Genomic DNA, 17,497 nt, shown 5'->3' on the forward strand with positions numbered 1-17,497 from the left:
GGCATTAAATTGTTGCAGAGGTTTGGGATTTACGAGGCTTGTGTTGGGATACTGTCTCAGTACTTGTCGCACAAATAATATTGTGTTGTCATTCAATTGATTAATTAATGGCGAAAGAGATTAGCAAGGAAGAGAGGTAAGAGAACCAGAGTGGGAATTAACAAGAGACAGACAGATTAAGTGGAGAAATTTTAAGATTATGAAAAGGTTTGATAGGGCAGACAAGGAGAAGATGGTAGGGGCAGACTAAAACTGGGGATGAGGGTGGGGCATAAACAGAGGATAATCCCTCATATATCCAAAAGGGAATTCAGGACACTTCGAGAGTATTGGGGATTTGGAACCTGCTACCAACAGGAAGTGACTAAGGCAAATCGGATCAATACACCTCAGGCCAAAATGCGGAAGAAATGAATAGAAAGGTCCTTCATTGGGGTTGGATAAAGAGAGATGGGAAAAGGCTTGACTGGAGCATATGTATCAGTGTGGGCATAGAAACATAGAAAGTAACAAGAGTGGGCCATTCAGCCCTTTTGAGACTGCCCACCATTCAATATGACCATGGTTGATCAGCCATCCTGTTTTGGAAAGCAATGGCCTTGCGGTATTACTGCTTGACTGTTACAACAGAGACCCAGGTAACGTTTCCAAAATCAACTCGAAAGAACTGCAGATGCTGTAACCCAGGGACAAAAACAGAGCTGCTGGAAAAGCTCAGCAGGTCTGGCAGCATCTGTGAAGGAAAAAAACAGAGTTAACGTTTCGGGTCTGGTGGCCCTTCCTCAGAACTGTCTTTTTTCCTTCACAGATGCTGCCAGACCCGCTCAGCTTTTCCAGCAACTTTGTTTTTGTTCCTAATGTTCCCAAAACCTGGGTTCAAATCCCACGGCACGTGTTGGAATTTGAATTCAATAAAAATCTGAAATTGAGAGTCTAATGGTGACTGTGAAATGATTGTCAGGAAAATCCCATCTGGGTCACTAATGTCCTTCAGGGAAGGAAACTTCCATCCTTACTGGCTGGGTCTATATGTGGCTCCTGACCTGCAGCAATGTAGTGAACGTTCAACTGCAATTAGAGATGGGCAATAAATGCTGGCCTAGCCAGTGACAAACAGACAGTGCATAATTCTTAGAAATTCCCCGTTCCTGTTTTCTCCTGCATATGTTTTGATCTCTTTGGCCCTGATAATTCTATCAAACTCCTTCTTGAAAACATTCACTGTTTCAACCTGGACTGTTTTCCATGGCAAAGAATTCAACTCCCAGGGTGTAGAGATTCCTCCTCATTCTCATTCCTAAAAGGCCTACCCCATTTCTTTAAACTGTGACTCCCCCCCTCCCCACCCCGGTTCTGGACTCCCCTGTCATTGGGAGCATCCATCCTGTATTTACCCTGTTCATTCCTGTTGTAATCCTATAGGTTTCTATCATCAGTTAAATAAGAAGGCTTTTTTGTACTTCCTCTGTAGTCCACTCTAAAAGAAGCATTAAACAATTGAGATAATTAAAAAAGATTATGATACAGATTTATATATTCATTCATTTGTTGTGTTATTTATTCTTCAGCTGATCATGAGGGTTTTTATCCTGAATTCAATGAGATTATTGGGTTTGCATATACTCCTGCTGTTCACTTCCTGTAGCGCCTTTCCAAAAACTTGAAAATCTGTATTTTTTTTCAGTTGCAAGGCTTAACCATGGGAATTTTATGCCGCAGAGCTCTAACAGAGCCACGCATTCATAAAGCACAGAAACAGACCCTTTGGTCCAACCAGTCCATGCCGACTATAATCCCAAACTAAACTAGACCCACCTGCCTGCGCTTGGCCCATATCCCTCCAAAGCTTTCCTACTCATGTACTTATCCAAATGTCTTTTAAATGTTGTGACTGTACCCACACCCACCACTTCCTCAGGAACTTCATTCCACACCCCAGCCACTCTCCTCGTAAATTTAAAAAAAAGCCTCTGGTGCATTTTTAAAATCTTCCTCCTCTCACCTTAATAAAAATGCCTTCCCCTCTTGAAATCTCCCACCCTAGGGAAAAGATATCTGCCATTCTCCTTATCTGTATCCCTCGTAATTTTATAAACCTCTTTCAGGTCACCCCTCAACCTCCTGTGCTCCAGTGAAAAAAGTCCCAGTCTATCCAGCCTCTCCTTATATCTCAAACCGTCCATTCCCCGCAACATCCCGGAAAATCTAAGCTGAACCCTTTCCAGTTTAACAGTATCTGTTTCCAGTTCGGATGCACGTTTTGCGATTTGGTTAATCAAACTGAACTGGGTGCGTCTGGCTCCAAGTGAATCGGGACCGTCTAGAAATGGGATAACAAGGTGTAGAGCTGGATGAACACAGCAGGCCAAGCAGCATCAGAGGAGCAGGAAAGCTGACATTTCGGGTCTGGACCCTTCCTCAGAAAAGGGTAATCGCTCTAGCGATGGAGTTGGCGGCGGGACGCTGAAAACCCTGCACTATAAAGAACAATAGCAGGTTAGACATTTGCAAATTTTCTTTTCGATCCAAGACTGGTTAAAGAACGTGAGATTTGACGTTGTACCATCAGGTGGAATTGTGTGTTGTTCTCAGGGAATAAAACTTTTCTGCCACGCAATTTATTTCGAAAACCGCAAATATGTAAATAATAAACAAAAAGGAAGGGAACAACAAAACTGCTTATGCCATGTACTAAAACTGCCATGGAAGGAATGTTAGTATTTCATCACTGTTGTACAATGGGACCAGAGACAATCCCCACCCATCAGAAACTAGAATAACTCTGTGTGTTCTGCCCGCAATATTTCCCTGAATCAGATATTTGCTCCATTGTGTCGCTGTACAGCGAGTCCTGTTTCTCTTGATTCTGCCCTGCTCCCAACACGAATGGGACTGGAAAACGGTCTCATTGTGACTGAATCTGCTGATGTCTGACTTGCTTGTAGCCGGGAATCCTTAAATCTCTCCCTGCCAGACGCCCATAAAGCAATACCTTCCCTGGCACTGTCAGGCTCAGGTTAGATGCTTAAACGTGTGTTATGGAATCCTGACGCGGACTCACAGTCTGCAGTAACATTCTTAAAAACGTGTTCGCCACTTTTCTACCTTCCAATCGACGGACCGTCCAGTCCTTTACCGTCATTAAACTGAGCCCCCTGAGGGTGAAAGGGATTTTGCCCTGTGTGCGTACGCGCCTGTTTGGGAAATACACAGTGCAACAGATTGCACACAATCCGTCCCCATGGAGAAGGAGATACAAAGTATCTTTCCAGAAAAATAAATATTCATCAACACAGTGATAATAGGAACTGCAGATGCTGGAGAATCCAAGATAACAAAGTGTGAAGCTGGATGAGCACAGCAGGCCAAGCAGCATCTCAGGAGCACAAAAGCTGACGTTTCGGGCCTAGACCCTTCATCAGAAAAGGGGGATGGGGAGAGGGCTCTGGAAGAAATAGGGAGAGGGGGAGGCGGACCGAAGATGGAGAGAAAAGAAGATAGGTGGAGAGGAGAGTATAGGTGAGGAGGTAGGGAGGGGATAGGTCAGTCCAGGGAAGAGGGACAGGTCAAGGAGGCGGGATGAGGTGGTAGGTAGGAAATGGAGGTGCGGCTTGAGTTGGGAGGAAGGGATGGGTGAGAGGAAGAACAGGTTAGGGAAGAGTTGCAGTGGGAGAGAGATTCCCTGAGGTTGGTCCGGAGGGAGGAGGGTAACTTCTCATTTTCTTGAGACTGAATTGTTAATTCTGCCACAAAAAACAGAAGTTGCTGGAAAAGCTCAGCAAGTGAAGAAATAAAAATCCGAGTTAACGTTTCGGGTCCCGTGACCCTTCCTCAGAAAGCCAGTTTTTTGTTTCAGATCCACATCTCTTTCAGTTTTTATTAATTTTGCCAATTCGATTTCCAGTGTGGAATATTACATGCATTTTGTATTCCAGAATGTGTTCAATTTATATTCGTTATGTTCGATTTTGGTAATAATTTTATCCGTAAGATATTTTAAAATCTACGTCACTGAGATAAATCTTTAAAAAAATAACGCGACAGGTTTCATTTGTGTTTTACGAATGACCTTAAATATTTTTGAACGAATTTGTAGCGATTTGTTCTCGTTTCCATCGTTTGTAAGTTACGTCAATGTTGTATTGTGTTATTTGTCAGATTCCACGGTTTAGAAAGCAAGAGATTCCTCAAAAGTTGACACGGGAGCCTTTTTTTAAAATGGTGCCGCTGTCTTAGCGGAGTTGGCGTTGCATTTCGACAGAAAATATGACTTAAAAGCGGAGTAAGTAGGTGATAATTGGAACTGAAATATTGTGCCTAGTTACGGAGCGGGGTTCGGCAACGATGGGGTGGTCATGTCGGAGGGAGACGGGAGAAAGGATAGTGGCGCTAGGTCAACGCACTCACTCAAGGAGCCAGCGCTGTTAGGACGGGCCGAACGACCTCTTCCAGCACCACGCTGGATGAACTGAATTTCAACTGTATTTAGATAAATCGCAAGTAATTTTAGTTTTAATCTAAAAGAGCTCAATCAACGAGGAGCTGGAAAAAAGTTAGAACTAAAACTAAGACAGACTTACGATGACGAGGTATGTAAACCTAGTGCTGGGAGAAGGTCGGAGTGGGGGATTGGAATAGAGAGGGTGGCTTGTTTATTTGACCGGAGCAGAGTCGATGGGCCGACGGGCCGTTGACTCTAAAATTCGAGACGTTAGTCAAACTTGGGGGGGTGGAATTGGAAGCTGATTTGCAAACCTTTTACAGAGAGAGGGAGAGAAAGAGAAGATGGAGGGTTGTTAGGGGACATCCCTGATGTGATATTAACAGTAGCTGGCGAGGTGGGTGGGGGGGGGGGGGGTCAGTGAGAGCTGTTTGTGACGGGGCTTTGAGGGGTGGGGAAGTATGTTGAGTGTCAATTCTGCTCGGATCTTTGACTCCAAGGCTTCCCTGGGCTTCAGTGCATTCCTCCCTGACGTCAGTGACCATAGCAGAAAAGATTCGCGCATTTAAAGTGGGAGAGGACGTGTTTTTTTTTCTCTCTGCTGCTCTGTCTCTGTGTGGATGATTTAGGCTGGCAATCACACAGTAACCAGGAGAAGGAGAAACGGCAGGAGGGTGGGGAAGAGGACAAGTAAACAAGGAAGCCGAGAAGGAAAACAAAGTGGGGCGAGGGTGGGTGGGGGGGGGGGGGTGCTGGTAGTGGAGAGAGTTTTGGCTTGAAAGGCGAACAGGGGGAGTTGCTGCATTCGATTGTCTCCCTCTCTGTCCCTGACTTCATGTAGCCTCTGAGCTTCTCTTGGTCGAGTAATCTGCAATGACTTTGGGGTCGGAGATGACAGCGAGGCCGGTCGATGTTGAAGAAGCGGACGTGGATGTGGTGGGTGAGGACAGCGAGTCCGCGCTCGGGCTCTCGCCGCAGCAGCAGGAGGAGGAGGAGGAGGAGGAAGAGGCGACCCTCCCGCTGGCGGCTACGGCGGCGCCTCCTCCCGGTGACAAAGAGGCGAGGACGCCGCCTCAGAAACCGCTGGTGAAACCCCCTTACTCCTACATTGCCCTGATCACCATGGCTATCCTCCAAAGTCCTAAGAAGAGGTTGACCCTGAGCGAAATCTGTGAGTTTATCAGCACCAGATTCGCCTATTACAAAGAGAAATTCCCAGCTTGGCAAAACTCTATCCGCCATAACCTGTCCCTCAATGACTGCTTCGTCAAGATGGCAAGAGAGCCCGGCAATCCCGGCAAGGGCAATTATTGGACCCTGGATCCCAACTCCGCCGATATGTTCGATAATGGTAGCTTCCTGAGGAGGAGAAAGCGTTTTAAACGGCAGCCCCATATTGGAGTGTTACGGGGTCACACATCTCTCCACCCAGCACTGAGCTACGGCCCCTACGGCTACGGTGTACAGCTCCCAAGCTCCGGGTACCCGGCCCTGACCTTCCAGCACCCTCACCACTGCCCCATGCCAGCTCCAGGTACCCTCTTGCCCGCCTCCCTGGCTGGCTTTATCCACCAGGGGAGAGAGCTGAATCCCAAATCTCTTGGCCCTCCGCTCAGTCCCCAGCCCCCAGCCCCGATCAAAGTCGAGTCAACTTCGTCCCTGGCTGCTTTCTCCCTGGACAGCCCGTTAAGCAGCTCCGGCTCACCACCTGTGTACCCTACCCCGGTGATCTCCGCCATTCTCTCCCCCGCCCCGAGCCAGATCGATGTGAATTGCGCCCAGTTACAGCCGGGAGCGAAATTCGCCGGTAAACTTCTACAGCCGCACAACTGCCGCTACTGATGGTGCCGATCAGGTGAGGAGGGGTTGGGGGTTGAGGGTCTGTATGTACAATGTACAGTAGAAACCTTCAAATATAACGAAGAGACCTTAGAGTGTAGGTTCACAGTTCCTTGAAGGTGGAGTCGCAGGTAGACAGGGCGGTGAAGAAGGCATTTGGTACGCTCGCCTTTATTGGTCAATGCATTGAGTATAGGAGTTGGGAGATCATATTGTGGCTGTACAGGACATTGATTGGACCACTTTTGGAACACTGCGTGCAGTTTCTGGTCTCCCTGCTACAGGAAGGATGTCGTAAAACTCGAAAGGCCTCAGGAAGGATTTACCAAGATGTTGCCAGGGTTGGAGGGTTTGAACTATAGGGCGAAACTGAATACTCTGGGGCTATTTTGTCTAGAGGGTAAGAGGCTTAGGGATAATCTTATGGAGGTTTATAAAATCATGAGGGGCGTGGATAGGGTGTCTTTTCCCCAGGGTAGGGGATTCCAAAACTAGAGGGCACAAGTTTAAAGTGAGAGGGGAAAGATTTAAATGGGACGTAAGGGGGTAACTTTTTAAGCAGAGGTAGGTACGTGTATAGAATGAGGTGCCAGAGGAAGTGGTGGAGGCTGGTACAATTACAGCATTTAAAAGGCACCTGGATGGGTATATGAATAGGGAGGGTTAAGAGGGATATGGGCCAAATGCTGGCAAATGGGGCTAGATTGCTTAAGGATGCATGGTCGGCTTGGAGGGATGGGTCTGTTTCCGTGTAGTACATCGCAATGACTCTACGACTCCATATCTTTGGATAAGCAATGCACGGCAAAAAAAAGCCTTTCAAATTATGCCTTTGAATCAGAGTTTGCCAAATTAGAGCGAATGACAGGAAATTATAACATGATAGGTGTAAACATTACTGGATGTAATTTGCCTACTGATGCTGTTACAATATAAATATCTAAACCGTTATCTGTTTGAAGACTGAACATTCGTTCCGTTACACTCTCGCACCTCTGAATTCGGATTTATTTAAAAAAACACATGGCTTCTCCAGAGATCTCTGCAAATTGCTGGATGTAGGATTTTAGGCTAAACCTTTTAGGATGCACTTAAAACAGAAATATATACATCTCAGTCTGGAAACAAAGTGACCAGTTTGATTGAGAACCTATTGAAGTTTTCAAATGATCTGTGAATAATGCGAGCTGAAACAAAATTAAGACGGGTAAGAATGTTTGCTTTACAGTTTATGTGGGTAATTCTGCACATTAATTCCTCGCGTTTTTTCGATCATTTTTGACGAATGGTTGATGGCTGGAACAAAACAACCGCCCAGACTGTCCCCAAATCTATTCTAATAACTGTCACCGGCCCTAACTAAATCATATCAAAATCCGGATTACAATCGCTTTCCAAACTGTATTCTGTTTTATTTCCACAGTAATTAATAATTGAAACGAAGCGGTTCGCCACGAATAATAATCCGATACCCCCTTCCAACCCCCACACCTCCTCATTTTAACGAGAAAATGAATCTGACGTTCAGATTTTGGAGCTCCCTCCCGCAAAAAAATTTAACATTCCCACTCGCCTAGGGGATGCTTGTGGAATTTGGATTATTTTACTCCCGAGTACTCTGGAGATTTATCCCTGTTCCTAGCAAGGGACTAGTCAACACAGTAATAATTAGACACACCATGTTAAGGCTAAAATAATTTCCTAAATAATCTGTTCAGGGATGTTATTAAACACCTCTGGGGCAGGTAGGTCTTGAACCTAGGTAAGTACGAACGTACTCCAAGAGTCTCCCAGCGAGGTTAATTGTTAACTTGATACGGTTTATCTGGAGAAATCAACGTTGTCTTGTTTTAAATCCTTCCATTGGCTGTGGGTGTCACTGACTGGGCGAGAGCTCATTGTCCCTCTCTAATTGCCCAGAAGATAGTTGAGTCAAATGAGCCTGGATTCACATATAAGCCAGATTCGGTACAGGACGACATATTTCCTCCCTTACAGAGTACTAGTGAACCAGGTGGACTTTAAACGAAAATAATTACCTGGACGACATTAAGCCAGACTTTTTTTTCACTCAATGTAACTGTGCCACAGTGGGACTGGAAATCAAATCCACAGAACATTAATCCCTGTTAATAGTACGAGTGCTATTATCGCTAGTTTTCGTCCCCCTGTTGGGGGTAGTTGACATCTTTTTTCATAGCTGCACAGGGGCTGTGCATTTTATGCACCTCGTTTCAAAGCTTCATCATACAGTCAAACAGCACAGAAACAGACCCTTCGGTCCGACCGGTCCATGCTGACCAGACATCCCAAACTAAGCTAGTCCCACCTGCCTGGCCCTGCCCCATACCCTTTAACTCTCCTTAATGTTTAGAATCTATCCAGCTCTGTCTACAAATATCCAAGGACGCCGCCTCCACCGTTCACAGACTCAACACCAGGTCCTCTCCCTGAGAAATACACAACCTCGTCATCTCCTCCTTAAGTGGAGAATCCTATATTTTTATACATTATCCCCCTCCGCCTCCCTGCCCCTCTTGGTTCAGGTCTCTCTCCCGCACAATTTGTAAATAGATCCCACTCGAACCTTTTTAGATGATCTGAAACGGAACCAGATCTTGATGGAGAATTCTCAACAGGGTCTGGCAGCATCTGTGGAGAGAGAAACAGAGTTAAAGCTTTGGCTCGAGTGACTTTTGTTCGGAACTCTGCTTTCTCTCTCCACAGCTACAGCCAGACCCTGGTGACTTTCTCCAGCAATTTCCGTTTTTGTTTTAGGTACTTTAGAACATATGAGGATAGAAATATTAGAGCTTGGAGCATGATGACAAAGCAACATTATAGCAGAGAAACATTAGACATATGTATATTAGATTATAGGAACATCGGAATAAAGGAAGATTAGAATGTATATACAGCAGTAGGCCAATCAACCCTTCTAGCCTGTTCCGCATTGAATAGATCATTGACCCAACTCCACACACCTGCAACAAAAATATAAATCGCTGGAGAAACTCAGCAACTCTGGAGAGAGAAAACAGAGCTAACATTTGGCGTCCAGCGGCCCTTCTGCAGAGTTCGGAGCTTTTTAAATGATCTGTGTTGTCTCACTGAAACCACTCAAGCGGATTTTTATTTCGAATCGGGTTGTGGTGGGGAGGGGGATGGGTGTGGGACTGCTAGTGTTGGTGGGCAGGTTACAAGTTAGGTTCGGGACCAGAGAGATAATGACAGCAGGAAACTGAAGCAAAGCAAGAGTTTAATAATATCCAGACTGCGTGTTGCAGCTTGCTCGCTCGTACTGCGTGGAACTAATTTTAACTGCAAAATAATTCGATCTTTGTTTTCGTAAAATAATTGTCCCTGGCCTACAGTTTCCAGATTTTGTTTGTTTAATTGTCCTCCCCAGCCAACACACACATAAACACAGACACTTACATACAAATATTCCTTTCCACTGTACAATCCTGCCTAGTTATTGTAGTAATGAGTTCAGGCAAATCTATCGGGCTTAGAAATAGTAGCTATATGCACAGAACCACACAGGCTAATTCACCTTCAGCAGGGAAAAGCGGGCGTTATTCTTTTATGTCTTTTAACTTTGCCCGTGCTCATAATGCAAAGCGATGGGAGAGTGACGATGCATCAACGAGAGTCCCGTTACCGCAGTCACTCGGTGAAAATCCCATTTTGAGTCCCCGTTTGTGCTGGGCGAGTTTAAATAGGGGAAAGGGGCAGCCAATGCGTAAAAGCAAATGGGGGTGAAGTTGTGAGGAGGGACGATTGGAAAATTAGTTAGAGAACATCCTGAGGTTTCGATCAGTAACCAAGGTGAAGAGTTGGCGGTGGAATCCCGGACTGCAGTGTTTATACCGCTGTGCCGTGCTTTTGCAGGTAACTGGGGGTAACCCCCGAAGGCGAGAGCAGGTCTTGCAACGTTCGTTCTATGTACTATGTACTCGTTCGTTCAACGAGTTTGGGCCGGACTGGAGGACGAAGCCAAAACATGCATGGTTTGGACTTATATTCGTACAGTCACCAGCCCCTCTGTACATGAACCTGTGTAAATATTGTGGCTGTAATGAAAAATATAGACATGTTTAATTATTGATCAAGACGTAACGTGATAAATATTTCTACAGCGACACTGTCCTGTATAAATTATTTTTATTTGTGTCTCGGATGTTTTCATATCCTTGGTTAAGTTTCTAGTAAAATGTATCAAATATTAGATTGGTGTCCAAAATGTTTTTTTTTGTTCAATCTGGGATTACATGCATACTTTTTTAAAGGATGTGATGTAATTTTAAGCATTTCATGATAAAGTCAACTTTAAAGCCTTGGCAAGGTGTGGTAACAATCCACCTTCAATGACCATCCTCAAGTCTGAACCCGTTCTTGTCCACTGGAGGTGGGTCATGAAATTAAGGAGCTTTGACACGGTCCACCTGATTACTGCTTTTTCTTTTCTCTGTGTTGTACGTTTTACACTTGAGACCAATCGAGAAATCACTGGGAGCCAAGCTGGTCGCTGGAAATATGCATTGCTAGAGGTTGCATATGATGCCCCGAAGGTTTAAAGTGTGGGGACTATGGAACTATCGCTTACGCGGTTTTAATTGTTTTGTTTTGTCTGTCATTGTTCTGTGAAAGCAATTATGAAGGATGCAAATCCAGAGAGACAAAGTTGCATTTCTGAAATTTTCTGCACTTTTAGTCACCCTGGCGGACGGTATATCTCTTATTGCCCCACCGGTAGCCGGCAAGATGATTTATTTTGGATGGCATTCTCGTTTCTTTTTTAAATGTAACCCTTTTGGTGTTTTAAACAGAGTTCGATTGAGAGGGGTTAGCTTTCGCTTTGTTAGTGTCCTGCGTAAGGCTGTTTGAAGTGTACAATACACACAGATTAAAGGGGAACGCAAAGTGACCGATTGTAAAAACAAGATTTTGTGAAGAGCTTTGGGGTCCTATGTTACCTGTCGCTCGGAAGCTGGCAGTTTTCTATGTTTTGTCTGGCATTAAAAAAAACAAACAGAATCCAGCCGCAACCCTATTCCAGACGTTAGTGATCGTCACTAGATCTGACCTCCGGTCCACTTTATCCCTGGTATTTGCACAGTAATGTTACTGCCGGACATAAATGAGAGGACACTCCATCGCAATGTTATTTAAATTCGAAACAAAAAAAAACAGAATTGTCTGGGCAAACCCAACATTCCTGGCTTGTAGATGTAGAAAGCAGAGTTTAGAAAAAAATGTGGTGACCCTTTGGGTCTGTTTTTATTTTAAATCTTCAGCATCCGCAGCTGTATGTTTCTTTGTTTAATTCGATGTGCGTGATAGTCTCACGGTTTCAAATCGAGGAGAATCTTAATTTGAACGGGAGAACCAAAGTGTTTTTAACGAGAAACGATTCAAGAGAGAGAGAGAAAAACTTCTGTTTTGCTTCCTTGTGTTTTTATTTTAAAGATAAGCTTCAATGTCTTTTCTTAAATAACTAACTAAACCGTCTAAGAGTAGAAATGGAAGTTACCATAGTACTTCAAAACAGGTTGAGGGCGATATACACAGCAGTGTGTGCTGCTAGGGGAAGATTTCTACACTAACACACATGCAGGGGAGATAGCCTTACTTGAATTGCTAATATCGTGCCGCTTATATATTTCCAAACTGTCCATCTGATCTGGCAGAAGTGAACTCAGGGTGTAATTATTTCTCTAGGCACTGACCAAATAAACTGTCCGGAACTGGTGCAGAGTGCGAGGTTTGAGAGAGGGAGGCCAGAGAAGAAGAGCAATAGTTGTTTCGCACTGTGTATGTGTGTTTGGTTGGTGGGGGGAGGTGGTGAGTGAAGGAGATGGCTGTGTCTGAGCAAAGGAAGGGCCCCCTTAATTCAAAATGGAGAGGGTGCGGTTAAAAGGTTCTCAGCGACCCCAAGCTCTCTCCCCTTTCCCTCGCCCACCCCCAGCCCACCCGTTAGTTTGAGCCTCACGCTCAGTGTGGAAGAGATTTCCAAAGTCTGAGAACGACAACTGCAACGTGGCTTCTCAAACGGCGCTGCATTCCCTCGTGTTTAAATTTGCTTGATGCTGTCACTCTCATGTTTAACTTCCAGTCAGCACCCCACCCCTCCCTTCCCACCTTTTTCTCTTGCCCCACACTGCTGTCAGAGAGTCTCCGGCTGCATTTGGCAGGTCCGTTTTAACCAGCAGGATCTGGTCATGTAGACTCAGAGACTTGCTTGGTCCTGGGTCCCCGCGCGGTTCGGCTCAGTTCTAAGTTGGTCACATATGCACAGTCCGGTCGGCGCCTGCGATCGGCCACAAGGTGACAGGCCTTAGGGTGCAATAGAATGGGGATAGAACCCCAAACCACCCCCACCCCATCTCGGAGTGCTGAGGAACCCATTCGGCCCATCGGCACAGTACCAGCTCTTCCATGGAGCTATTTCATGAACCTCACTTCACTTAACTAATGGCAACCAGGGAAGTGCGATAAACGCTGGCCCAGCTTGAGGATTTTTTTGATTAAAAAAAAACTACTGTGGATAGTGGAAATCTGAAGTCAGTACGAAAAATGCTGCAGAATTTCAACAGGCCTAGCTGTGCCTGAAGTTAGAGTCTTGCCAGACTGAGAACATTAACATTGTTTCTTTCCCCACAGACTCAACAACTCTGCTTGTCTCAAACTCCTCCCTTATCAATTACACCGCTCCCCCACAGCTGAAGGAGTTTGTGGAGGAGTGTAAATGATGCCCCCCCTCCCCAACCCAGTCCATCTCGGGGCGACAGTTAACGCGTGCACAACGCAAATCACTGGCTTAGTGGTTAACACAACTGGCTCATAGCGCTCGGGACCTGGGATTGATTCCACTCTCAGGCACCTGGAGTTTGCACGTTCTTCTCCCATCTATGTGCGTTTCCTTCAGGTGCTCCAGTTTCCTACCACAGTCTAAAGGTGTGCAGGCTAGGTGCATTAACATGGAAATGTCGGGTGACAGGTATACGGTAAGGGAGTGGGATGATCTTTCAAGGGTTGATGAGGACTCAATGGGCTGAATGGCCTGCTTCCACGCTGATTCTATGATGTGTAACTCTGCACTACTACAGCACAACTTGCCCTGCCCTGAGGGTTAAGTTGTGACACAAGTGGGACTTGAACATGGATCTTCTGGACCAGAAGACCCTCCAAGCTATTGCTGGCTATTATCATCTGATGTCACTTGGGTTTTGACCACACCCAACTCTACATCAGTTACTTCTCTTGTTAGGTGCTCCTGTTTGTCTAACATCCAGATCCCTCTGAACTCCCATAGCCTGTGTGGTGGGAAATTATAGCATTATAGTGGTAACTTCACTTGACTAGCAATCCTAGAAGGCCCAGGCTAATAGCCTGCCATTGCAGGTTCAGATCCCTTCAGAACAGTTCGTAGAATTCAGACTAATTTCCTAGGAATTAAAAACTAATGGAGACTATGGAACAATCATGATTGATGTAACAAGGGAGGAAACCTGCCATTGTGTGACTCCAGACCTACAGCAATGATGATTACAGCTATCCATGTTGCAACTAATCACACAGTCTCAGGTTAAAATCAATGCTGATCTAGGGACCAAGATCAATGGAATGCAGAGATCACAGATACTTGTGGGGCTGGAGGAGGTTAAAGAGATAGTAGAGGAGAGGCCATGGAGAGACTTGCATATGAGGATGAACATTTATAAATCACAATACCACAGGAGCCAGCGTAAGTCAGAGGGCACACAGATGAATGGGAATTTTAAAGATTTGTACATGGGATGTAAGTGTCCATGACTAGCTTGGGTTTACTGACCATCTGTCGTTGCCTGGTGAATTTGGTGATGAGCTGCCACATTGAATTACTCTCGTCCTTGAGGTGTAGATGCTGCCCCAGCTAAAGAGGGAGTTTCTGTATTTTGACCCAGTGGCAGTGAAGGTATAATATAGTTCCAAGTCAGCAGAGTGATTGTATCTGCCTCCCTTATCCTTCTGGATAATAGATGCCATGGGTGTAGAAGATGTTGATGAAGAAGGATTAGTGAACGGCTGCACTGCATCTTATGGGTGGGGGGCACCCCACTGTTATTGAGTGCCGATGGTGGAAGGGGTGACTGTTGAAGGAGTCAAATGGGGCACTAATCATTCTGGACAATGTTGAGTTAGATCATGAGTAACAGAGCTTTGGATGAGCACAAGTTAACTGGAAACAAAAACCTCTTTCTTGTGTAGCTATGTCCATGTATCTAATTACATCTGTCATTCACCTGGATCTGTAACAACCAGGTTATACGTATAACATATCTTTAGCATCTAAAAGGGAAAAGTGGGACATGAAGCACCCATGAAGATTGACATCCTAAAAGTTAACCCTTTCTGAACCTGAAGAACCACAAGCATTAAATGTACAGACACCTCTTAGCTTTCTCAAAATGTCAATTCAGTTCTCTGAATAATAGGCTTTTTACTGGCTTCGCTATACATCTAAAGATAAAAATAGGGTCCATACATAAATTGCATAGGTGCAAAGGAGGAATTATTCTGATTTGTACTATGTAAGAGGTACAGTTTGATCCAAACTGGCAGGTGGAAACAGCCATTTGTAAGTTGGAATCCTGATATGACACTCCACCCAGTGGGGGTGATGGGGAGGGACGGGGGATGCCAATGTAAAACATCCTGCCAATTGAATAATTGGCGGAATTGGGTAGAATGTTACTCCCACTGATCAACTGCTCTTATAAACACCAATGAAAAATATAGAGGAGAATCAATGTTCTCTGAACCCCTTGTGTTTCCCACTTGGCCAGTTTACTTAAAATGTCCCTCTTGGCATTGGTGGATTGTAAGTGACTAGTCCTGAATTCATGTCACCACTTCCTTCAATTAAGTTTTTAATCTAAAACAGGAAAAGTGAGTTTCAGAGAACAGTGACTGCGGATTATATAAAGAAAAGTTCTTGCTGCTTGGCTAATTGGATTTAAGATTTCAGCAGATTATCTAAAATTAACAAAGGTTAAAGGTTGGCAGTGAAGCGAATGTATTGATATCAAATCAGAATGTAAAAAATCATCCACTATTGCTCACCGTATTCTGTCCAATATGCTCCCAGCAATTTGCACCCAATGACCATGCTTTTACTGGAGGAATGCCAACCAGCGGAAAGGCCAGTCTCAGGGGCTATGGCAGCAATGTGGTTATATAACTAGATGAGTAAACCAGAGGCTTACATTAATGATCCAGAGATGGGAATTTAAATACCACCACCGCATCTAGGGAATTTACAATAATTTAATCAAATAAATCTGGAATTTTAAAAAAAAGTCTCAATAACAGTGACCGCAAAACTACTGGATTGTCACAAAAAAACATCTGCTTCCCTAATGCCCTATAGGGATGGAAATCAGACATCCTTACCCAGTTTGAATTACACATGACTCCAGACCCGAAGCAATGTGCCTTAAATGCCACCAAAATAACTAAGCAAGCTGGTTAGTTCCAAACCGTTGGACAAAAACACTACTGATCTCATCCGAGATGCCCCACATGCCATGAATTAGTTTGTTTTAAATGTCTATCTCTACCTCTTCTTTTCTCTCTTTCTCACTCTTATGTCTCAATATCTCTTCCATCTCAGCTTCTATCTCCCTGTCATTCTCTGTCTCAATATCTCTGCAACTTAACACCCCTTCTCTCTTTATCTTGCTCTCCATTTTTTCCTTAGTTCATATATCTTTCATTCTGTTCATCACTTTTTGATTGTGTGCAACTTTCCACACCTCGATTTCTCTCTCTTTTTATTTTCCTGTTTTTAACTCCCTCTTTCTGTTGAAATCTTGATGTTGTTAATGCAACGAGCTTACCTCAATGCTCCATTTTGAATGCATCAGTAGTGTCAGATAATAGTGTCAGAAACAGGCCCTTCGGTCCAACCAGCCCGTGCTGAACATAATCCAAAGCTAAACCAGCCCCAACTGCCTGATCCTGTGTCATATCCCTCCAAACCTTTCCTATTCATATACTTATCCAAATATCTTCTAAATGTTGTAATTGTATCCATATCCACCACTTCCTCTGGAAGTTCATTCCACAAGTAAACCACACTCTGTGTAAAAACAAAAAGCACCTCATGTCTTTTTTAAATCTCTCTCCTCTCACCTTTACAATGTGCCACCTAATCTTGAAATCCCCCATCTTAGAAAGTAGAAAACTACCATTAACCGTATCTATATACTTCATTATTTTATAAACTTCTATATCTCCTCAGCTCCAATGAAAAAACTCCCAGCCCATCCAGCTTTTCTTTATAACGCAAACCTTCCATACCGGCAACATTCTGGTAAATCTCTACTGAACCCTAAGATCAAAACTATCACAAAAATATCAAAAAGAAGAAAGTTTAATTTCAAGTGAGAGAATTACATTCATGTCGGCAATATGCACTTGAGCTAAAATATTCCAACGCAGAATTCTACAGTCCCATCTTTATACCAAATGCTTATATTTAAAGCAATGGGTGTTTTGGGTCCATTGTTAAACATTACTGATTTGAAGAGAAGCAGATCTGAATGAGTGAGTGGGCTGACCACACTCAGAAGGATGTTTTAACTCTTTCTCAGCAGCATGCACCAAATGAAAACTGCCTTGTAGAAACATGCAAACAGGGAACAAGTGTAGGCCAATCAGCCCTTCAAACCCATTCCACCATTCAACAAGGCCATGGTTGCTCTGATATTAACTTCAATTCTACATTCCAGCACACACCCCATAAATCGTTCATCCAGTTGGGAACCAAGGCTCAATCTACTTCTGCATTAACAATGTTTAAAGATTTTGCACCCACTGCGCTTCGAGAAGGGGAATTCCACAGGTTAACTACATTCTGAAAGAATTTTATTTCCTAACCTCTGTTTTAAATGGGCGATTATTTTTAAGCTGTGACCCATATTTCTAGATCATTTTTGTTTCAAAAATATACTTTATTTATAAAAATCAACGTTATGCATATACTTAGGCACAGACATAGTTCAGCTCTGCACTGTAGCATATCAAGGAAACAAAATTATTGGAGTTTGACACTATCCAATAAGCCAAAGACAATTCTTATTCATACAAGACTACATTTACATGCACTGGAAACAAAAAAATGGTCGGAATCACAGTGAGTCAGGCAGCATCCATGGAGGTACAACAAAC

General features: G+C 44.2%; 1 protein-coding gene across 2 annotated transcripts; it reads left to right on the forward strand.

Moving 5' to 3' along the window:
• The first annotated feature begins 4,233 nt into the window (after positions 1-4,233).
• Positions 4,234-10,392, forward strand: LOC125447371 (forkhead box protein D2-like). 2 transcript variants are annotated; one of them, XM_048521693.2, is made up of 3 exons: positions 4,234-4,282; positions 5,283-6,296; positions 10,175-10,392. In XM_048521693.2, the coding sequence occupies exon 2, from the start codon at positions 5,315-5,317 to the stop codon at positions 6,281-6,283; it is 969 nt and encodes a 322-aa protein (XP_048377650.1). In that variant the 5' UTR covers positions 4,234-4,282; positions 5,283-5,314; the 3' UTR covers positions 6,284-6,296; positions 10,175-10,392. The 2 variants fall into 2 exon arrangements, with proteins under 2 accessions (XP_048377650.1, XP_059495908.1); XM_059639925.1 differs by lacking the exon at positions 4,234-4,282 and having other exon boundaries at positions 5,222-6,296.
• Positions 10,393-17,497: the final 7,105 nt, after the last annotated feature.

Source organism: Stegostoma tigrinum, chromosome 35 (assembly GCF_030684315.1).
Source record: "Stegostoma tigrinum isolate sSteTig4 chromosome 35, sSteTig4.hap1, whole genome shotgun sequence".
Classification (NCBI taxonomy): domain Eukaryota; kingdom Metazoa; phylum Chordata; class Chondrichthyes; order Orectolobiformes; family Stegostomatidae; genus Stegostoma; species Stegostoma tigrinum.